The sequence below is a fragment of the Pan troglodytes genome, chromosome 9, assembly GCF_028858775.2.
Source record: "Pan troglodytes isolate AG18354 chromosome 9, NHGRI_mPanTro3-v2.0_pri, whole genome shotgun sequence".
Classification (NCBI taxonomy): Eukaryota; Metazoa; Chordata; class Mammalia; order Primates; family Hominidae; genus Pan; species Pan troglodytes.
In genome coordinates, this window is record NC_072407.2 from 68,870,432 (window position 1) to 68,893,449 (window position 23,018).

Below are 23,018 nucleotides of genomic sequence, written 5' to 3' on the forward strand. Positions count from 1 at the left end.
GTGCCCGGGGGATTGAGTTGCAGCCGGGGTGGTGTCGGGGTTTCCCGGCTCAGCACATTCTCCCCTACTCCCCACAGCCGCCCCGATATTAATAGCCCTGCCGCAGCCCATCCAGCTGGCTCAGAGCCGTTCCCCATGCCCGGGTGTCTCCATCACCCCAGAAAACTTGCAAAACAGCTCGGCGCCTCTGTGTTCCTGACTGTGAAATGGGGTTAGGGCTCTGTGTCCCACCAGCGAGGTGCTGGAAGAGGCTCACGAGGAGCTCCAGAGGGCAGCCTCTAGAGCGGCCCGCGGCCACTATTATTATCGGCCTTTCTATTGTGGAGAGGAGGAAACAGACTCAGAGAGGTCCCGTGGATTTCTCAAGGTCACACAGCGCCCCAGCAGCGGAGCAGGAATGCAAACCCAGGATCTCCGCCGCGAGATCCACCCCGGCGCCCCCGAGTCCCGCAGTTCCCGGCTTCAGGACAACCCCTTGCCAGGTCCAACCCGAGCTCCTTCACCCCCATCCGGCCCCTCCCTCCTCCCCCATATTTAGTGCGAATTCGATCTGGGGCTGGGCTGGGCCCTACTTAATGGGGCCCGGGTGTCCGAGAGCGTGCCGAGCGGAGCGAAGCCAGGAGCCCGATCGAGATGATGATGGTTATGCAGCCCGAGGGTCTGGGGGCCGGGGAGGGGCGCTTCGCGGGCGGCGGCGGGGGCGGCGAGTACATGGAACAGGAGGAGGACTGGGACCGCGACCTGCTGCTGGACCCGGCCTGGGAGAAGCAGCAGCGGAAAGTGAGTGCTCGCCCATTTCCTGACAGCAAAACCGAGGCCTGAGAGGCCGGGCTGTTTGTCCTGGGCATCTCAGCAGTGCAGGGGCAGAGCTTGTCTTTAACCTAGAGTGCTAATCCCCAGCCCAGGCTCTGCCCATCAGCTGCCTGCTGTCCCCAGGGCTGGAGGAGAGGGCTGGGAGCCCTCAAGAGGGGTTTAAAATGACAAGAGAGTTTCTGGGCTCCCCACCCCCACCAGGGTTCATTCCCCTGGGCCCACTGCCCCACTTCTGCTGCTGAAAACAGGCTGGGCAAACCCCAGGAGATCCAAGTTAGGGGGTTCAGAAAGAAGAATCTTCTTCTAGTTAAATATTCCCAGACCCCACCCTGAAGGCTTGCAGTCAGGCAACTAGTGGACTTGGGAGTGTGGGGGTGGTGAGAAGGGTCCTCTCAGACCCCACCCCACCTCGTCTCCAGGGTGGGGTCCATAGTCGCTGTATCTCATTTAACAATTGAAGAAACTGAAGCCCAGAAAGAGCACAGACAGGCCCCACATCACAGACTGTCAGACATCAGGACCTCCGCAACCTGAGGATCTTTACCCTTTTCCCTACCCCCATTCTTTCCCAAGATACCCCAGGCATGGGGCCCTGAGTCTGCTGAAAAGGCCATAGGTCGGGGAGGAGGGGAGACTTGGGTCCCCTTACACTGTAACCTGACTCTCCAGCCAGATGGACACTTAGTGCTGAGGCAGCACCTCGGGGGCGCCAAAGAGGGGCACAGGGGCAGCTGCTACCCAGGCCCAGCCCGTTGGGCACTCAGGGCCCCTCCCTCCCTGAGCTATTTTCACTCCCAGACTTTCCCAAGTAGAGGGGGCAGGACACCTGGGTTCCCAAAGGGAAAATGATCCAGGCCAGAGGGAGAATACTTTGGAGAGTGGCAGGCCAGGGGTAACCAGGAGGGCACTATGAGGCCATTGGACCCTGCTCAGCGTGTGCCAACACTGTATGACTCCAGGAGAGGGCAGGGTACTGGGGTACTCAGTGGAATTTAAATGATCTGAGAGTCCCAGAATTTAGAATCAGAGTACTTCTGCTGGGTTAGATGACAGGAGATGACCCCAAGGGCCGAGAGGCTCCGCTGACTCGGCTGGGGTGCCCCGGGTGACAGGCCTCCCCTTAGGCTCCCCCTGCACCTGTCTCCAAGCACGGCTGCAGTCCCAGGTTTGGCAATTTCCCGGTGGTGTCATCCCTGTCCTTGGCTCCAGCTGCCACCTGTTCTGCAACATCTCCTATCCCTACCCCCACCCACCCGGGCCTCTCCGAGATCCAGGTCTGCGTGCCCCCCATATGACACGTGCCAGTCTGTAACTTGCCTTTGTCACCTAACAAATTATCGGGAACATCTGTTCATCCCAACTTGCAGTCACCATCTCATCATCTACTCATTCAATGGCTGCACAGCATAGAGGATCTGAAAATCAATCAGCATCCCTTGTAGTTGGACATTTGGCTCATTTCTTTCTCGTCCAGCGTTGTTTATTGCAAGGTGGTAATAAACATCCTTGTGCTCAGCTTTAGCCCTGACCCCTCCCTGTTGCTCTATGCTCCCTTTCTCCCCAGTGACTCCTCCATCCAAGGGCTTCCTTCACACAGTCTTGGAGCAGCACGCTGCCTCCTCCCACCTGATGTCTTACCATGTGCCAGTGCTGTTTCAGGTGCTGGGATTCGGCAGCAGACAAAATAAAGCCCCTGCCATGGGAGCTTACATTCCAACATTTCTGTCTCATCCATCCAATCCTGCCTTGTCCCCCACACTGACACCCTTCCTCTCTTGCCCTGATCCCAGTGACTGCGTCCTCACTTCTGCCTTCTGCCACGCCAAGCCATTCATCTCCACTCTGCAACCAGCATGGACAGTTCTGCCCACCTCCCTCCTGCCTGAGGCTTCCCTGACTCTCTGTTGCCCTCCGGATCAAATTTTAACTCCCCAGCTCAGCACCCAAGATCGCGCATGACCTGGCCCCTGCTGCCCCTCTGGCCTGCCTCTCACCACTTATACCCCAACAACCCCAGCTCCATTCCAGCAGTGCCCAGATCCTTGTAGTCTGACAAATGTAGCAAGTGTTTCTCACAGCCACCGAGCACTTGCCTGCATGGCAGCCCCTGCCTGAAATGCCCTTGCCTGCCCTTCCCTTCCTGAATAATTCCTGCCCATCACAGCTCTGATCAAATACTCGCCTTCCCCAAGAGGCCCCCACCCTGATCCGCAGCGTCCCTCCCATAAATTCCTCGGCAACCTCTTACAGCGCTTCTCAGACCAAAATGACTCTTGGATGGACTGTGAGCTCCCTTAGGGCAGGAACCACATCTCATTAAGAGTCTTGTTTGGGCTGGGAGTGGTGGCTCATGCCTGTAATCCCAGCACTTTGGGAGACGGAGGGGGGCGGATCACCTGAGGTTGTAAGTTCAAGACCAGCCTGACCAATATGGAGAAACCCCATCTCTACTAAAAATACAAAATTAGCAGGGCGTGGCGGCGCATGCCTGTAATCCCAGCTACTTGGGAGGCTGAGGCAGGAGAATCGCTTGAACCAGGGAGGCAGAGGTTACAGTGAGTAGAGATCGCACCATTGCACTCCAGTCTGGGCAACAAGCGCGAAACTCTGTCTCCAAAAAAAAAAAAGAGTCATGTTTGGCACCACCCAGACCTGCCTATCCCCCTGCCCTTTCCAAACTCAAAGCATCTTAGACTCCAGGGTTGGAGGGAACTGTGGGAAATCGAACTGCCCTATTCAGTGCTTAGGTTCCCATCAAGTTGTACTCAGTGTCTACTTACATACCTCCAGTGATGGGAAGCTCACTCCCTTTCCTTAGCAATGACAGCCCCTCAAGTATTTAACGCATCATCTTCCATGTCCAGCTCCCAGGGCATCTGGCAAGCTGGTCTGAGGAAGGAAAGGTGGCTGAGGGGAAGAATTCCAAATGGCTCCCAGGGCCACCTCCCAGGAGTATCTGCTTTGTGGTGTGGGGATGCTCTGAATCCAAGAATCCTGCCAGGCTGGAAGAAGAAAGACCTGAGCCATCATAGATTCTGATCCTTTAATTACACAAATGGGAAGACCAAGCCCCGAAGAGGGAAAGGGGCTGACCCTAGATCACAGAGCATGAGTGGCTCAGTTGGCCTTGGAGCCCACCCTGACTCTACCAAGTAGTCTATGGAAAGGCAGAATTCAGGACCTGAAGGGCGGTAGGTTGGCAGAAACTTGTGTACCAAGTGTCGTGTCACCCCTATCTCCAACAGACACACAGCCCTGTACCATCCCTCCCATCTCAGAAGGAGGCTGAGGCTGACTTTTGGGGAAGGGGTGGGCAGTCACCCCCAGAAATGAGATCAGACCAGGCATGGTGGCTCATGCCTGTAATCCCAACACTTTGGGAAGCCAAGGCAGGAGGATCACTTGAGCCCAGGAGCTTGAGACCAGTCTGGGCAACATAATAAGACCGAGGCAGGAGGATCACTTGAGCCCAGGAGCTTGAGACAAGCCTGAGCAACATAGTAAGACCGTCTCTCTCTAAAAAAACAAAATGAGATCAGGCTGGGCCCGAGTGCCAGCTGACGCTCCAACAGCCCTCAGAGTCCTTACTCATCTAGGGTCTACTTGGAGGCCAATTTACAACAACCCTAGAAGGTCAGTAGCACTGAGAAAACAGAAACACAGAGACAGTCCCTTAGGCAAAACCCTGAGGGCCAGATGTGCTTGAGTCCAGGAGTTTTCAGATTTCAGAAAGGCAGTATCACCCTGCACTGGCTCCTATGGTTCAAAATCTCAGAGGGCCCCACACTTTGAATGTGTTAACATTTTCTAAGGGCCCTCCAGTGTTTAAGACCCCCAAGGCTGGGGTGCTGGTGGCCGGGTGCCCCAAGTCTGAACTGGGACCTGCATGGGTCACAGACCCCATTTCTCCCCTCTCAGGAAAACGAAAGCTCAGAGAGGGAAAGGGACTGGCCCAGGATGCACAGCAAGTCAGTGGCTGAGCTGAGCTGAGACTTGAATCCAGAAATACAAGGCTCTGAGACCTACCCTGACTGAGGAGACAGGACTGTGCCCCACATCCCCCAGAGCCAGTCGTAGGGTTTGAGTGCTGTCCTCTGCCCCTAGACCTTCACTGCCTGGTGCAACTCACACCTGCGCAAGGCAGGCACCCAGATCGAGAACATCGAGGAAGATTTCCGCAATGGCCTCAAACTCATGCTGCTCCTGGAGGTCATTTCAGGTGAGGATGGCAAATCAGTGCACCTGGGCCCCAGGACCCAGGAACATCTGGATAGCAGGGGGAATAGGGTGGCGGAGTGTTGGACGGGATTTGGTGGGGAGGGGAGAGTTTGCGGATAATAGCTTCAGCTGCCTCTCATGACCTTTGGCCCTTGGCCTCTCCTCTTAAACCCAGGTGAGAGGCTGCCTAGGCCAGATAAAGGCAAGATGCGCTTCCACAAAATCGCCAACGTTAACAAGGCCCTGGACTTCATTGCCAGCAAGGGGGTTAAACTGGTGTCCATTGGTGCTGAAGGTGAGGAGGTGGCAGGAAGGGTCTTGGGCAGGGCACGGGGGCCTCTCTTGACATCAGCAAATCACCTCTGTGAGCCTCAGTTTCCTCATCTCAGCAATGAGAATAATCCCTGCCTCGCAAGAGAGCCTGTAAAGAGCCAGTGTACCAGCCAGGCACGGTGGCTCACGCCTGTAATCTCGGCACTTTGGGAGGCCGAGGCCGGTGGACTGCTTGAGGCTAGGAGTTTGAGACCAGCCTGGCCAACATGGCAAAACCCTATTTCTACTAAAAATACAAAAATCAGCTGGGTGTGGTGGCGCACACCTGTAATCCCAGCTACTTGGGAGGCTGAGGCACAAGAATCAAATGAACCTGGGAGGTGGAGCTTGCAGTGAGCCGAGATCACACCACTGCACTCCAGCCTGAGCAACAGAGCGAGAGACTCTGTCTGAAAGAAAAAAAAAAAAAAATGCCGGCCAGGCCTGGTGGCTCACACCTGTAATCCCAGCACTTTGGGAGGCTGAGGTGTGGGGCTCACGAGGTCAGGAGATCAAGACCATCCTGGCCAACATGGTAAAACCCTGTCTCTACTAAAAATACGCTGGGTGTGGCGGCGCGTGGCTGTAATCCCAGCTACTTAGGAGGCTAAGGCAAGAGAATCACTTGAACCCGGGAGGCCGAGGTTGCAGTGAGCTGAGATCTTGCCACTGCACTCCAGCCTGGGTGACAGAGCTAGATTCTGTCTCAAAAAAAAAGAAAGAAAAGCCAATATACCCAAAGTGCCAGCTCAGCCCCTGAACCCTAGTAAGAGTTCAGTGAAATAATTGCTAAATAACAAGCCAGGCATGGTAGCGCTGTAGTCTCAGCTACTTGGGAGACTGAGGCGGAAGGATTGTTTGAGCCCGGGAGTTGGAGATCAGCCTGGGCAACATAGCAAAACTCCATCTTGGCCAGGCACAGTGGCTCACCCCTGTATTCTCGCACTTTGGGAGGCCAAGGCAAATGGATCACCCTGAAGTCAGGAGTTTGAGACCATCCTGGCCAACATGGTGAAAGCCTGTCTGTACTGAAAACACAAAAATTTGCTGGGCATGGTGGCACACGCCTGTAATCCCAGCTACTCGTGAGGCTGAGGTAGGAGAATCCCTTGAACCTGGGAGGCGGAGGTTGCAGTGAACCAAGATTGCACCATTGCACTCCAGCCTGGGTGACAAGAGAGACACTCTCTCTCTCTCTCTCTCTCTCTCTCTCTCTCTCACACACACACACACACACACAAAGAGAAAACTCCATCTCAAAAAATTCCCAAAACCAACCAACTAAACAAAAAAATAGATGCAGGCCAGGGGTGATGGCTTATACCTGTAACCCCAGCACTTTGGGAGGCCAAGGCAAGCAGATCATGAGGTCAGGAGTTCGAGACCAGCCTGGCCAATACAGTGAAATCCATCTCCACTAAAAATACAAAAATCAGCTGAGCATGGTGGCATGCACCTGTAGTCCCAGCTACTCGGGAGGCTGAGGCAGAAGAATTGCTTGAACCAGGGAGGCAGAGGTTGCAGTGAGCTGAGATCATGCCACTGCACTCCAGCCCAGGCGACAGAGCAAGACTCTGTCACCCCCCAAAAAATAGATTCAGCTTGGTGCACTGGCTCACGACTGTAATCCCAGCACTTTGGGAGGCTGAGGTGGGCAGATCATTTGAGGTCGGGAGTTCGAGACCAGCCAGGCCAACATGGTGAAACCCCATCTCTACTAAAAATACAAAAAAAATTAGCCGGGTTTGGTGGTGCAGCCTGTAGTCCCCGCTATTAGGGAGGCTGAGGAAGGAGAATCACTTGAACCCAGGAGGCGGAGGTTGCAGTGAGCTGAGATTGCACCACTGTACTCCAGCCGGGGCAAAGAGGGAGACTCCATGGGAAAAAATTATAATAAAAAAAAAGAAAAGAAAAAGAGGCCAGACACGGTGGCTCATGCCTGTAATCCCAACACTTTGGGAGGCCGAGGCAGGCAGATCATGAGGTCAGGAGATTGAGACCATCCTGGCTGACATGGTGAAACCCCTTCTCTACTAAAAATAAAAAAAATTAGCCGGGCGTGGTGGTGGGCGCCTGTAGTCCCAGCTACTCAGGAGGCTGAGGCAGGAGAATGGTGTGAACCTGGGAGGCGGAGATTGCGCCACTGCACTCCAGCCTGGGTGACAGAGCGAGACTCCATCTCAAAAAAAAAAAAAAAGAAAAGAAAAAGAAAAAGAGATGCTTATTGAGCACCTGCTAGGTGCTCACCTACTAGGTGCCAGCCCTGAAATGGGAGACAAGGGCCAGAGGGCTGATCAGAGGGGAAGGTAAGCTGAGGCCAGATAGCACAGACCTTGAATGCCAGGCAAATCTGTCCCCTGACCCCTGCCCTGCAGAGATTGTCGACGGGAACCTGAAGATGACCCTGGGCATGATCTGGACCATCATCCTTCGCTTCGCCATCCAGGACATCTCTGTGGAAGGTGAGCAATGGGAAAGGAGGTTGGGGCCAGGTGCAGTGGCTGGGGCCTGTAATCCCCACAGTTTGGGAGGTCGAGGCGGGCAGACCACTTGAAGGATCGCCCAGGAGTTCAAGACCAGCCTGGACAACATGGTGAAACCCCATCTCTACAAAAAATACAAAAAAAAAAAAAAAAAGCTGGCCATGGTGGCATGTGCCTATAGTCCCAGATACTAGGGAGGCTGAGGTAGGAGGATGGCTTGAGCCTGGGAGGTTGAGGCTGCAGTGAGCCATGATCGTGTCACTGCACTCCAGTTGGATGACATAGCAAGACCCTGTCTCAAAAAAAAAAAAAAAAAGGAGTGTGAGAGGGCTGACCTGGACCCCTTCCCAATGAATCCTCCCACCTCCCCCCGACCCAGAAACCTCAGCCAAGGAAGGCTTGCTTCTGTGGTGCCAGAGGAAGACAGCACCGTACCGCAACGTCAACGTGCAGAACTTCCACACCAGGTCTGTCAGCTGGTTACCAAATGTGTCTGGGCCTCTGTGGGGTACTGGGCATAGAGAGGAGCCCTCCCTGGTCAGTGAAGGGCACTGAGCTGGTCTCTGTCACAAGCCACAGGGAAGGAAAGGTCACAGTTCCTGGAACAGTGTCTGAAAAGAGGGCTCAGTAACTGTTGAGTGGAATGGAATTGAATCCAGGAGGGTTCCAGTAACTCCTGGAGGAGGGAGTGTTTGAGACTTCCCTGGAAGGCCATTCCAGCCAGAGGGAAGCTGGAGGCCAAAAATATTTAGAAACTGGTCGGGCCTAAGCATGAGTGTGTGACGGAATCGTGATGAGCTAGCAGGAGATGGTCCAGATCTGGTCATGAAGGGCCTCAAACGCCAAGCTAAGGGATTTGTACTTTACTCCATTTTACAGATGAGGCTGTCCTTCTGGGGGGTGCTCCTGGGCCGAGGGGAGAACGGGGCCCCAGCTTGAACCCAGGCCTGACCCCCCTCTTCTCTCTGTCCAGCTGGAAGGATGGCCTGGCCCTCTGTGCCCTCATCCACCGACACCGCCCTGACCTCATTGACTACGCCAAACTGCGAAAGGTAGAGGCCCCCGCCACCCCAGCCCAAGGCCTCTGCCTGCAGCTGACCTTTCACCCTCCTCCCTTACACCCTTCTAGGATGACCCCATCGGAAACCTGAACACTGCCTTTGAGGTGGCAGAGAAATACCTGGACATCCCCAAGATGTTGGATGCAGAAGGTGAGAGTGAGCTAGCCCAGGGGAAGACCCCACATTCTCCACACTGGGCCTGGTACAACCTCCACACCTTTGCACGGCCGTTTCCTCCTCCTGGGATGCTCCGACCACCCCCACCCCACTCCCTGGTCACAGTCCCCCTTCTCCAGGAGTCCTCTATCTTGTCCCATGCCCCATCCCCCAAAGAGGACCAGCCTCTGCCACCTCTCCCCTGTGTAATGGCCCTACCTTCTGCCTCACATCCCAGTTACCTGGGTTACCTGGGATGTTGGTCCCCCAAGACTGGCAGCTCCCCTCACGTCCTGCCTGTGGTCCCCATGCCTAGGCAAGGCAATAGTCAACTGAAGCAGCAAACACTTTCTGAGCATCTACTATGCATGATGCCCAGGCTGTGTGGGCACTGCTGGAGAAGAACTTTTTCTTGCCCTGAGGAGCTTGTGGACTTGGGGGAAAGACACACAGACCGAGGGAGGTATAGGATAGTTCAAGGCATGAGACAGCGTGGACCAGTCCCTCACGAGGGCCACAGTGGCTGCCCACTCACACTCACCCACCCAGTCCCTCATACTTTGCTCACCCCAAGGTGGGGAGATGGGGAAGTTGCTGAGCCCTGGGGTAAGGAGAGAGGGTTTCAAGGAAGAGAAAACACTGGGCTTGGGTGGCTGGCTGCTGGTGGCCATGACTGGATGCTTCCAGCCCTCCCACCCAGAGAGAGTTCTCTGCCTGGGGAGGGACCCCTGGCTTTGGCCAGTAGACACCGTGCTGTCCTCCCCTAGACATTGTGAACACCCCAAAGCCGGACGAGAAGGCCATCATGACCTATGTGTCCTGCTTCTACCATGCCTTTGCCGGGGCTGAGCAGGTAAGGCGGCCCAACTGCTGCTGCCTGGGCTTGTGGACCCAAGGGCCCAACCTTGGCTGTAGTCCAACATTGGAGGCGCCAGACCACGGAGGTTGGAGTGCCACTGTGCCAGCTGCACACACTCAGTCTTCAGCAGGAGCAGAGGACCCTGGTTTGGAAACTCCCTCCCTACCTAAGAGCCGTGCTCCCCCCATCCCTTTCCCAATTTGCAGGGACTCCATTCTTTGTTTGTTTTTTGAGACAGAGTCTCACTCTGTCATCCAGGCTGGAGTGAAGTGGCGTGATCATGGCTCATTGCTGCCTTGACCTCAGCCTCCTGCCTCAGCCTCCCCAGTAGCTGGGACTACAGGCACGTGCTACCACACCTGACTAATTTTTGTATTTTTTGTAGAGATAGTGTTTCATCATGTTGCCCAGGCTGGTCTCGAACTCCTGGACTCAAGTAACTCACCCACCTCAGCCTCCCAAACTGTTGGGATTACAGGCATGAGCCACCACGCCCAGCTGGGGGCTCTGTTTTTGTTTGTTTGTGTTTTGTTTTGTTTTGTTTTTTGAGACGGAGTCTTGCTCTGTCGCCCAGGCTGGAGTGCAGCGGGGCGGTCTCGGCTCACTGCCAGCTCTGCCTGCCAGGCTCATGCCATTCTCCTGCCTCAGCCTCCCAGGTAGCTGAGACTACAGGCGCCCACCACCATGCCCGGCCAATTTTTTTGTATTTTTAGTAGAGACGGGGTTTCACCGTGTTAGCTACGATGGTTTCGATCTCCTGACCTCGTGATCCGCCCGCCTCGGCCTCCCAAAGTGCTGGGATTACAGGCGTGAGCCACCGCGCCCGGCGGGGCTCTGGGTTTTAAGGGCTTTACAGAAGCAGTTTGCTTTAATGCCAGCCCTCTGCCCACTCCCCCCACAGGCAGAGACAGCTGCCAACAGGATCTGCAAGGTGCTGGCAGTGAACCAGGAAAACGAGAAGCTGATGGAGGAGTATGAGAAGCTTGCCAGTGAGGTGAGGCTGGGCTCCCACCGTGCTCTCCCCACCCCAGCCCTACTGGCTCTCCCAACCCTGCTAACCCCAAGCGTGGGCCTGCAGAGCCTCCCTCTGCTCAGAGTACCCCTGGCTTCCTCCCAGCCTCCTCCTGTCCATCCCCACCCATCACCTGCCCTTCTGCCAACCCATGCTCCTGGTCAGTCATTGATTCACTCATCATTCATCCATTTACTTCTGCATCGATCCATTCACTCGTATTTAGGTAGTCACATGGCCCTCTGCTCTGTGCCAACTTATACTAGCCCCTGGACTCAGAAATCAACCATCCCACTTCTTCTCTGACTTGTGGGGACTACCCCATCCTGCTTTCGTAGTTGTCAAAGTCACCCCCACCTACACTCTGGCCACAGCCTGGGTGTGGGTGGAGAGGGGTGGGTGAGCTGGGCAAGTCAGCGCAGAGCTGTCTGCCTTGCCCCTGCCTGGCCCTGTCAGCTGCTGGAGTGGATCCGCCGCACTGTCCCATGGCTGGAGAACCGTGTGGGTGAGCCCAGCATGAGTGCCATGCAGCGCAAACTAGAGGACTTTCGGGACTACCGGCGTCTGCACAAGCCGCCCCGTGTTCAGGAAAAGTGCCAGCTGGAGATCAACTTCAACACACTGCAGACCAAGTTGCGGCTCAGCCACCGGCCTGCCTTCATGCCCTCCGAGGGCAAGCTGGTCTCGGTGAGCTCTACACACATTCCCTAGGTGACCTTGGGGTCCGTATCCCATCTGTACAATGGGCAAACCGTGATGGAGCGCACCCCTGCCTGCTCCACAGGACATCGCCAACGCCTGGCGGGGGCTGGAGCAGGTGGAAAAGGGCTATGAGGACTGGCTGCTCTCGGAGATCCGGCGCCTGCAGCGACTCCAGCACCTGGCTGAGAAGTTCCGGCAGAAGGCCTCCCTGCATGAAGCCTGGACCCGGGGTAGGTAGACCTACCTCATGGGGCTGGACTGTCTCTTGGGGTGGAGATTGGTGTGCAGGGGCAGGAGGGGAGGTTCTTGGCAAAATGCACAGGACAAGGGTAGGTGCTCTGCAGGAAAGCCAGAGACTGGATTTCTAGTCCCACCCTGACTTGCTGTGGTGCAACCTAGGCCTCTCTTTTGGCCACTGCCCCTCTGTGGGCCACAGTTTGTTTGTTTTGTTTTTTGAGACAGAGTCTTGCTCTATTGCCCAGGCTAGTACAATCTCGGCTCACTACAATCTCTGCCTCCCAGGCTCAAGCGATCCTCCTGCCTCAGCCACCCAAGTAGCTGGGACCACAGGCGTGCACCACCACGCCCAGTAACTTTTTGTACTTTTTGTAGAGATGGGTTCTCACTTTGTTGCCCAGGCTGGTCTCAAACTCCTGGACTCAAGCGATCCACCCACCTCAGCCTCCCAAAGTGCTAGGATTACAGGAATGAGCCACCGCACACCCGCCTGTTTTCTATAAACTCAGCCTTCCCCCTCACCCCCCAGCCCTGCTCTGGTCTTCTGTAGATCTGCTCTGATTAATTCAATTTAGCATTTTATTTTATATGTATCAGGTGTTCAAAGGTGAGTCCATTCCTCACCCTAACATCACTTATGTCATACTCAAAGTATACTGACGCTAAAATATTGCACGAGTCAAATATATTACTCTGGATAGAAACATCCATTCGTTGTTCTGTTGAGGATTTCTGTAGTGAACAAAGGAGGCCGAGTCAGGGGCTCATGGGGGTTACAGAATCGTTGAGAGCTATTTTAAGGTCAAATTATGCTAAAACTGTACCAAGGGCCCCCTGGACGTAGCTCGCTCAGGGGACGCTGATGTCATTTGCGGATCACGCCACGGAAGAGGACTTTCACCTACGTTATTACACCGACGCCGCAGAGCAAACCCCTAGGACGGGCTAGGCCGGTGCGATCGCCACCTTAGCAGATGAGGCTTCATGGTCACGCAGCCCGCCGCGCACCCCTGCCCCTGCCGCCACTGGGTGACCGGAGCCGGCATCTCTTTGAGCAGGAAAGGAGGAGATGCTGAGCCAGCGCGACTACGATTCGGCTTCGCTACAGGAGGTGCGGGCGTTGCTGCGGCGCCACGAGGCCTTTGAGAGCGACCTGGCGGCGCACCAGGACCGCGTGGAGCACATTGCCGCGCTGGCCCAGGAGCTCAAGTAGGCGGGGCCTCGCGGGGCCCGCCCCCAACACCCCCGGCCCCGCCCCCGGTGGCGAGCCCCACCCTGATCCCCATTGCCCTTCTCAAGACACTAGGCTCTTCCGGGTTCTGTAACCCCGCCGTGGTACCCAGGTCCCATTCGCTCCGCCCCTCCTGGAACCCCACCCCCACCTCCGGACCCCGCTCTGCTGCTCACACTCTTCCCACTGGCGCTTGACCTGTCTCACTCCGTGACCTGCCCTCTAACCTGCCGGCTCTCTTCACCCGGCTTACTGCTCCAAACCCTCCCCATCAGCCTTGGCCTGGCCACCCCCTCCCATGAACCCGCCCCTTCTTGCGCAACCCCACCCCTCCACCCAAGCACCTCCATGGACTGCAGCTAAGGACCCGCGGGCGCCCACCTGCCCAGAGGGATGCGCCGGTACCGCCCCTCTTGGAAAGCACCCAGCTTTACCCACCACCTGCCCTGGCTCCTGCACGCCTTCACCCCCATCCGGGGAGCAGGTTCCAGCCCTGGGAGTGCAGTTAGGACATCTGGGCTGGGGCTGGCCCCACACTCGCCCTACTTCTCGCTCCCAGTGAGCTGGACTACCACGAGGCGGCCTCAGTGAATAGCCGCTGCCAGGCCATCTGCGATCAGTGGGACAACCTGGGCACCCTGACCCAGAAGAGGCGGGATGCGCTAGAGGTGGGGCTGGGGGCCGGGGAACTGGGGGGTGGGTAGGTGGGTGAGGCCAGGTCTGCAGGGCAGGCTTCTGACCCACTACGCCTCCCACCTCTAGCGGATGGAGAAGCTCCTGGAGACCATTGACCAGCTGCAACTGGAGTTTGCCCGGCGGGCCGCGCCCTTCAACAACTGGCTGGATGGTGCCGTGGAGGACCTGCAGGACGTGTGGCTGGTACACTCTGTGGAGGAGACCCAGGTGGGTGCCAGGGTTGCAGGGGATGGATAGGATGACAGGAAAGCTGGCCCCAAATTCTGCCACCCACAACTTTAGGCTCCTGGGGCATAGGGATGGGAGGAAAACCCCAGTTTCCGAGTGCTGGGCTGGAAGACAGGAGGCCGGGGTTCTTGTGTCAGGACCGCCCAGGACTGGTGGGTGGCCTGGGGCACACTGCTGCCCTTTCTGTTGCCTGTGGTAAGTGGGGGACACCAGCTGACACTTCCTGCCTGTCGTCCCCAGAGTCTGCTGACAGCGCACGATCAGTTCAAGGCAACATTGCCCGAGGCTGACCGAGAGCGAGGTGCCATCATGGGCATCCAGGGTGAGATCCAGAAGATCTGCCAGACATATGGGCTGCGGCCCTGCTCCACCAATCCCTACATCACCCTCAGCCCGCAGGACATCAACACCAAGTGGGATATGGTCAGTGCCACCTGCAGCCTTCCTCCCACCCCCTCCTGCATACTGTGACCACCCTGAAATCTCGGGTGGCCCAAGATATGGAGAATAAAGTCCATCTTCAGATGTGGGGTCTGCCACAGACTCCACGTGGGATTGGATAAATCGCCTTGCCTGTCTCGGGCTCATCTGTATATGATGAGCTGTAACAGCAGCATTCTCCTGCCAGGACTGATGTGAAGTAGAATTAAGCCTTGTGTGTGGACATCTTTTATAAATCCACCCATATTAGTTATAAATGATGCCATCAGCCCCATTTTGCAGATGAGAAAACTGAAGCCCACATGGGTTAGTGACTTGCCCAGGAGCTTTCTCGTATATCCCAGACAAGTTGGCTCAAAGCAACAGGGGCTGAGGTTTGAGGAGCTGGAGCCCATCTCCCCTAAAGCCATTTCCCAGCCCCCAGAGCTGGCTCTGGCATAACTGCCCTCCTCCCAGGTCCGAAAGCTGGTGCCCAGCCGTGACCAGACACTGCAGGAGGAGCTGGCACGGCAGCAGGTAAACGAGAGGCTCCGGCGACAGTTTGCGGCCCAGGCCAATGCCATTGGACCCTGGATCCAGGCGAAGGTGGAGGTAAGGGCTGGGATAGTGGGTCCAACCTGGGGGGATGGGGCCGGGGCTGGGCCACAGGGAGTTGGGAGCCCTCATGCTGCCTGGGAACCCCTGCAGGAAGTGGGGCGGCTGGCAGCAGGGCTAGCCGGCTCTCTGGAGGAGCAGATGGCTGGGCTACGGCAGCAGGAGCAGAACATTATCAACTACAAGACTAACATTGACCGGCTAGAGGGTGACCACCAGCTGCTGCAGGAGAGCCTGGTGTTCGACAATAAGCACACTGTCTACAGCATGGAGGTGGGATCACACCCTCTCAGGAGAGAGGGGAGGCAGCACTGGCTGAGGAGGCCCAGGGAGATCACAGCTGGACAGAGCATGTGTGTCCCAGCAGAGTCCCCAGTTCAGCTTGGCCAGGTCCCTTAAGACCCAGCGATGGAAAGTGACCCTTCCAGAGTCACAAAGCCGTCCAAAACCAGGCCAAGATTGGCCATAGCTGGTTATCAAAAGACAGGAAGGACTGCTGGGGTGGGGGTGGGTTACTCAGTGGAGCCTCCAGATGGGGATGGAGGCCCAGTGAGGGGGAGGACTTGCCCAGGGTCATTCAGTGAACTGGATGTGGAGCTAGAGCCAGTGGCCAGGCACTGGCCGCCCACTGACAGTGGCCTGTCCCCTGACCGCCAGCACATCCGCGTGGGCTGGGAGCAGCTGCTCACCTCCATTGCCCGCACCATCAATGAAGTGGAGAACCAGGTACTGACCCGAGACGCCAAGGGACTGAGCCAGGAGCAGCTCAACGAGTTCCGAGCATCCTTCAACCACTTTGACAGGGTCAGCAGGGGCCTGGCCCTGTGGGGTAAGACACTTGGGGGCTGGTGGAGGCTGGAGACCAAGCCTGATAACCACTCACCCCCTACAGAAGCGGAATGGGATGATGGAGCCTGATGATTTCCGAGCTTGCCTCATCTCCATGGGCTATGACCTGGTGAGAGCTCCCCAGCTCCTTCCCAGGAGTCCCAAAGTACCCCCTCCTCTGTGCTGATCACCTACTGTGCACCTCCCATCTTCACATACACCATCCCCTGCATCTTCATTACATCCACACAGGGGCTAGCAAGGCTCAGGGAGGTAAAACTCACTTGGACCCAGTTCTGTGTGGACCCAAAGTCTGAGCTTGCAACATTTTTACCTGTAGGGAAACAGCACTACACAAACGGGTGTGGCCCTGGAAAAAAAATCAGGACCAGGGAGCAAATCTGCTTCCTGCCGTGGGTAGGATGCAGATTTCAGCCTACCATAAAGGACTTCCTACAGCCAGGGCTAAGGTCTCTGGAGGAAGGGAACACCCTTGTTACTGGGGCTCTGCTAGCTGAGGTTGGACAGTCCCCAGGAGGGGACACCGGGAGCCCTCCTGGTTTTAGTGCTCATGGGCATAGTGCCTGGCCTCTATCCCTGCAGGGGGAAGTGGAGTTTGCTCGCATCATGACCATGGTGGACCCCAACGCAGCTGGGGTGGTGACCTTCCAGGCCTTCATAGACTTCATGACCCGAGAGACAGCCGAGACTGACACGACTGAGCAAGTTGTAGCTTCCTTCAAGATCTTGGCAGGAGACAAGGTGGGTCCCAGGCGGTGGAGGGGCTGGTGGGCTAGGGCAGGGCACGGGACCTGTGGGTCCTCAACGCCTCTTCTCCCCAGAACTACATCACCCCCGAGGAGCTGCGGCGCGAGCTCCCTGCCGAGCAGGCCGAGTACTGCATCCGCCGTATGGTGCCCTACAAGGGATCTGGGGCCCCGGCTGGAGCCCTGGACTACGTGGCCTTCTCCAGTGCCCTCTATGGGGAGAGCGACCTTTGACCCCAACCACTGAGTTTCTCTATGCAAGATGGAGAGAGGGTGCACCCTGTGGCTGATCCCATCCGTCCCTCGGAGCAAGGGCCTGAGAGAAAAGCCAGCCAAGTGCTTCTGAATAAAGATCCCTCTGTGGGTCTCTCCCCATCTCCTTTTAGTTCCTGAAGCAGAAGCTGGCCCCTCAGGCTCCTGGGCAGGACCAGCTATCCCACCTTGACCCGCCAGGAGTCCCTGCCATCTCTCCTCACCCCCGGGGACTGAGCATTTATACCACACTCGGGACAAGGACACCTCTTTATTGCTGTTAGAAAAGGGTGGTTACAAGTTTCCTGGACATGGAGGGTGACACTATCCCTAAATCCAAGGGAACCAGAAAATTTATAGTATCAAACAGAGGAAAGCGGGGGCAGAACAGAGCTGGGCTTAAGATCAGAACATTTTCTTCCTGCTCATTACCCAAGCCCAGAGTTCTTGCCCCAGCTTCAACTGCCAAGATACCACCCTTCACCCCGACATCCTCCTAAGCTACCACAATTCAACAAAGGTGCAGGTGCAGAACTTCAGGGTGGGAATGGGGTGCAGGGAAGCAGGGGCTGTGCCCCAGCCCAGTGCCCTCTGCTCACCCTGAGGTACCCAGTGCCTGTCCCTCTGCCAGCTGTACCTCCCGGGGAGGGGTCTGGACACGTCAGGCTGGGGCAGCAGCCACTCTGATCAGCACCAGGTCCCGAGCTGGGGGCCCCTCCTCAGTCCACCACCGCCGAGCTGGCCATGGTGTTCACGCCACAGGCCCCGGACCCGCGATGCAAGTAGTAGTAACCCTGGGGGAGAGGGGGAGCTGGTGAGGGCACCAGGGTAGGATGGCGGCTGGAGGGCCAGGGGCCAAGCCAGCAAGACTCACCTTCTCGCCCCAATCAGTGCCCCAGCTGTTCTTGATGGCCCAAAAGGGAACGTCAGAGCCTGGGGTGCAGTGCAGAGCACAAGGATCAGGGTCCTTAATTCTCCAGGCAGATCCTTAATCACTGTGCACCCTTCAAATACTTGCACTGGGCCTACTGTGTGACAGGGACTAGGAAAAGAGCAGAAAGCGAGGGGCCCACCTACCAGCCTCAGGGAGAAGCCCTGGGGCAGGGAGGAAGCACGCACCCACCCGCCTATTGCAGGTTATTGGGCCATCAATATTTACCCTCCCACAGCTCAGCTTCCCTTCCATAGAGAGGACAGATGATGCCCACCTGGTCATGGCCCAGGCAGTGGGTAAGGACAGGGTTCCTAGGCATTCCCCCTATTTCCCCTCTAGAGGACCTGAGATGCTGTGATCCCACCCCTGCCTGTGGCCTGGCTGGATGCAGGACAGGCAGCGGAACTCACGGTTGCCGTAGCCCACAAGCAACACCGCATGGTCAATGAGCCAAGGGCTGCAGAGGGGACGGAGAGGGCGGGAGATCCCATGGCGGTAAAACTGGAGGTGGAGAAGGAGTAGGGGATCGACTCCAAGAAGAGGTCGGGGAGGTCAACAAGAGATGGGGCAGGGGCAGTGGGGCTAGGGCCTCACCTGCATGCCAAAGGCATTGATGGCCACGGAGATTGGGCCTCTCTTGGCCAGCCAGGCTGCCAGCTCTGAGATGGGAAGGGGTGGCATCAGTAGGCACCCAGGCCCCGGCCCCACCTGACCTCACCTCACCCTGCCCCTCACTCACTCTGCTCGTTCTGGCTCAGCACCACGGAGTCATTGATGTAGACCTTGGCCTTCTCTGCTGAGAAGTTGCAGGACTGCATGTGACCCTGGTAGCTGTAGTCATCCTCTGTCTCCAGCCCTCCTGGGGAACGGTGGGGGTGAGTAGAGAAGGGCAGGCTCCCATTTGCCATTCACAGCCAGAAATGGACTAAGCCCTCTACGCGAGGTTTCACATTCCTCGTCCACCCCAGGCCACAGGCCATCCCCTCTGAAGAATGTCTTCATTCTAGAAATGATACATCTGAGGCTGGGAGAGATGGGGAGGAGGGACCAGTAGCCAGCAAGAAAAGTGGCAGAGACAGAACTCAACTCCAACTTCTGACTCCTCACCAAGAGCTCATCCCAGCAGTCTTTCACCCAGGCTGGAGTACAGTGGCACAAACATGCCTCACTACAGCCTCAACCTCCTGGGCTCAAGCGATCCTCCTGCCTCAGCCTCCCAAGTAGCTGAGACTACAGATGCAAGCCACCATGCCTGGCTAATGTCTTTAATTTTTTGTAGAGATGGGGTCTTGCTATGTTGCCCAACCTGGTCCTGAACTTCTGGCCTTAAGTGATCTTCCCAAGTTGGCCTCCCAAAGTGTTGGAATTACAGGCATGAGCCACCACGCCTGGCTGGGTCAGCATTAAGACCTGGACCCAGTTCTGTGTGACTCTCATGCTCATGTCTCCCCCCCATTATGAAGTAACTTCTTGTACAGGGAGAAGTGGCTCCGGTTGCCCCTCCTGACCCCATTAATGCATACCCAAATTCTTTATGGCCGAGTAGGCATTGGAGGGCAAGCCGCCCATGCAGGCCTTGTCCATCTTGTCACAGTCCAAGAGCTCTAGGAGACAGAAGGCTGGTCCCAAGAAGCCCTCCTGAGGGGCTAGGCTGGGGACAGAGGAGTAGAGCGAGATGCTCACCCTGTTCAGAGAGGGAGAGCAGGGTCCCCTGGTTCAGAAACCACTGGCCCTCCACATTGCCTGTGACTGAGAAGGCCCAGCAGGAGCCACACATGCCCTACAAGAGATGGGTGGAGTTGGAGTCAGAGCCGGGCCCCTTCGTCAGCCCCAGTGCAGTGTCCATGTCCCACCCTCACTTCCAGGGGTCCAACCTGGTCTTTGACTTTTGTGACAGCCCCCTTACTCCTCCAGTCCCATTCAGGTGGGGCGAGGTCACCCACAGACTTGGCTTGCTTCATCTTGTTGCCAGGCTCTTTTCTCAGGAGAGGATTCAGGTAGATAGTGCGGAACTCCTCCTCTGCGGGCAAAGGTGGGCAGGGCATGGGGAGGAAGAGTGTTCTAAGCCAGACCTGACCAGAGGCCTTGCGAGCAAGGTCCTGTCTCTTCCTGGATCCATGAGGACTGTGGCCACTATCCCTACCTGTGAGATCACTGAACTTGGTGACTCCATACTGAGCTGTGCCACGGTCCAGGGCCTGGATCTTCTGTGCTCGCACCATGTTATTGACAAAGACGGACAGGCGCCACCGGGCTTCTGAGGACCAAGGAGCAGAAGAGGAGGGGTTCGACCCCAGGCAGATAAAAGGAAGGGCAATTGGGGCTAGCAGGCAGGGGTTTCCCCGGGGAGCAGGTAGGGGTGGGGGCCAGACATGCAAGTGATGGAGTGGGAGGTCTGATCAACTTTTAGGGCCAAACTGAAGTGATGACTTCCCAGATGCAAAAGCAGTAAATGGGGTCTAAAGGACACCACCCACAAGAGGTGGTGGGGAAAGGCCATGTTGTCAAGGACTCTCCAGCACAAAAAATCCAGCCTCTGCCCCATCCCACCCTGCCAGAGTGATGGAGACGCAGAGCTTCTTTTTTTTTTTTTTTTGAGACAGAGTTTTCGCTTGTCACCCATGCTGGAGTGCAGTGGCACAATCTTTGCTCACTGCAACCTCCGCCTCCCAGGTTCAAGTGATTTTCCTGCCTCAGCCTCCCGAGTAGCTGGTATACAGGTGTGCGCCACCACACCTGGCTAATTTTTGTACTTTTTTTTTAGTAGAGATGGGGTTTCACCATGTTGGCCAGGCTGGTCTTGAACTCCTGACCTCAGGTAATCTGCCCACCTCGGCCTCCCAAAGTACTGCGATTACAGAGGTGAGCCACCACGCCCGGCCAAGACCCATGGCTTCTGAGCGGGAAGATAAGGTGGGAGAAGGGGCCAGGTACTCAGGGTGGCTGCCAGGCTGGGAAGGCTTAGGGAGAGCTCAGGAATTATGGGGTCCTTGAACAGGTACACTGCCTCTTGTCTTTCTCCTCCCACACACCAAGGTGCCAAGTTGGGGGGAAAGTCCTGTTCTGATAGGAACAGGTACAGCCAAGGCTGGGTCCTCACCTTCCTTTGACTCATATGTCCGGTTATAGGTAATGACAAAGTTCTTGAAGATTGAAGCCATCTTCACAGGCAAGTCCTGGATAGGCAGACCAGTCTTTAGGCTGACCAGAGAAACCCACTCCAGAGGGAAGGGAGAAGGGTGATGAGGCAGCGGCTGGCTCCTCAAGCTGAGGGCTCCTCAAGCTGAGGGCTCCTCACCTGGGGCAGGGGATCCTCATTCAACAGGGAAATGACTGAGCTGAAAGTCTCGTTTCTGTTGTCTGGATGGTTTTGGGACAGAGAAGAAATCATGGCTGAGCCCTGAGTGAAGGCTGACTTGGGCTCCCCAGCAGCCTTGGGCTCTCCCAGCACCTGGAACCTTGGTGTCCACTGGGCCACAGTCCTTCCGCAGCAGCACGTGTCTTCCGAGCTCATCCAGGACTTGGAAGCTGCAGAGCTGGAGGGAGAGGAAGAAGCTGCTCTGGGGGCCTGGATCTGGATCTGGGGAGCAAGATCTGGCCAAGATGGAGCTGGAGGCTCCTCAGATGAGAGCCACCCCTAAGGCAATCACCCCATCACAGTGGACAGTGAGGCACGGCCTGCACCGGGGCATCCTCCCCTTCATAGCATCTTGGTTTCCAGACCTCGGGGCCTGGGAAGTGGCTCAAGGTGGGGCAGCAGCTACCTCAGATCCCTGCGTCTTGACCTGACCCGTCATCATCCAACTGCTGCTTTACTCGACCTCGGGGCGGGGAACCCCAAGAGCCTCATCACTCACCAGGGTTTTCTTGGACACGGGGAGCCGGCACACCATGGGGTCGTTGCAGGGTGGCTCCTCCAGGGTGGCCTCCAGGGAGTACAGCGACCCCTGGCCCGCCTGGAGAGAGGAGTAGGTGAGGCGGGCACGGTCGGCCCTTGACGGCGCCCAAGGCCCCGCCCGTGCGGCGCTGCCCATTCCCCATCACCAGAGATCGGTTCGTCCAGCGGGCAGGCCCCATCCCAATGTTAGGTCAAAGCTCCTATCCCTTGGACCCGGGCCTGGCGCCCCCGCCCCCGGCGCGTACTCACCCGGCGGACGCGGCCGCGCACAAGGCCCAGCACGGCCCGCGTCCCCGCAGCCCGGCCGCGGTTGAACATCTCCAGCGCGAAGCGGGAGGGCGCCAGCAGCTCCGGGGACGGCGGCCCCCAGGCCTGAAAGCTGGCGGCTCGGGGCTGGGCGGGTGCGGCCACTGCGCCCGGGAGCAGCCCCAGCAGCGACAGGAGCTGCAGCCAGGGCGCCATGGCGAGGGCGAAGCCGGCGGCCCGGACCCAACAGACGCTCCACCGACACACCGGGTACCGAGCCCGCGGCCAGCGGGGCCTGAGTCCTCCCTCCAGCGGGGCGACGGCGCGCCGACCAATGGGCGCTGGTTTGCGGCGCCTGCGCGTTCTCTTGTTTACAGGAGGCACGTGGGGTGCGCAGGGTAGGGAGAGCGGGAGGCTGCTGGCCTGAGGCTAAAGCTAGTCACTGACCTCTATCACGTGCTTCTTATATGTTAGGCATGATATGCCAGCTCCTTTTATTCGGCGTAGCAATCTCTGAAGTAGGTGCTATCCCCATCGTACAGTGGAGGAAACGAGGCTTGGAGAGATTAAATGGCGTGGCCGGGCTCTGTGACTCAACCCTGTAATCCCAGCACTTTAGGAGGCCAAAGCGGGTGGATCACCTGAGGTCAGGAGTTTGAGACCAGTCTGGCACACGTGGTGAAACCCTGTGTCTACTAAAAATACAAAAATGAGCTGGGCGTGGTGGTGGGCGCCTGTAATCCCAGCTACTTGGGAGGCTGAGCCAGGAGAATCACTTGAACCCAGGAGGCAGAGGTTGCAGTGAGCTCAGATCGTGCCATTGCACTCCAGCCTAGGCGACAAGAGCAAAACTCCGTCTCAAAAAAGAGAGAGAGAGAAATATTAAGTGGCTTGCCAAATATCTGGTAAGGAATTGAGCTGAACTTAAATCCAGGCAGTTGGCTTCTGAGCCTGGGTTTGCAGCTTGATCGCCTCTTTCAGGCCCCTCTTCTCAACAGCGAGATGGCAGGTAATTTTTTGAGTGCTGGCAGCGTCTCAGGCTGTTGTGAG

At 57.0% G+C, this 23,018-nt stretch overlaps 2 protein-coding genes across 2 annotated transcripts; one reads left to right on the plus strand and one right to left on the minus strand.

Moving 5' to 3' along the window:
• Positions 1 to 39: 39 nt before the first annotated feature.
• On the plus strand, positions 40 to 17,013 carry ACTN3 (actinin alpha 3). The gene is made up of 21 exons (XM_016921306.3): positions 40 to 780; positions 4,918 to 5,032; positions 5,207 to 5,326; positions 7,719 to 7,805; positions 8,206 to 8,293; positions 8,800 to 8,878; positions 8,956 to 9,037; positions 9,811 to 9,896; positions 10,804 to 10,896; positions 11,371 to 11,601; positions 11,699 to 11,846; positions 12,912 to 13,062; positions 13,644 to 13,752; positions 13,847 to 13,987; positions 14,249 to 14,431; positions 14,906 to 15,040; positions 15,137 to 15,316; positions 15,701 to 15,847; positions 15,936 to 16,001; positions 16,475 to 16,633; positions 16,714 to 17,013. Exons 1-21 carry the CDS (start codon positions 634 to 636, stop codon positions 16,870 to 16,872), a joined length of 2,706 nt encoding a protein of 901 aa, XP_016776795.1. The 5' UTR covers positions 40 to 633; the 3' UTR covers positions 16,873 to 17,013.
• A 129-nt stretch (positions 17,014 to 17,142) lies between these two features.
• On the minus strand, positions 17,143 to 22,299 carry CTSF (cathepsin F). Its single transcript, XM_009423529.5, is given in 14 exon segments — positions 17,143 to 17,684; positions 17,765 to 17,823; positions 18,235 to 18,325; positions 18,419 to 18,483; positions 18,564 to 18,683; positions 19,348 to 19,428; positions 19,508 to 19,604; positions 19,699 to 19,844; positions 19,968 to 20,081; positions 20,925 to 21,000; positions 21,123 to 21,254; positions 21,256 to 21,360; positions 21,682 to 21,780; positions 21,972 to 22,299. Coding segments are annotated over 14 exon segments (1,473 nt in total). The 5' UTR covers positions 22,185 to 22,299; the 3' UTR covers positions 17,143 to 17,609.
• Between the last annotated feature and the right edge of the window lie 719 nt (positions 22,300 to 23,018).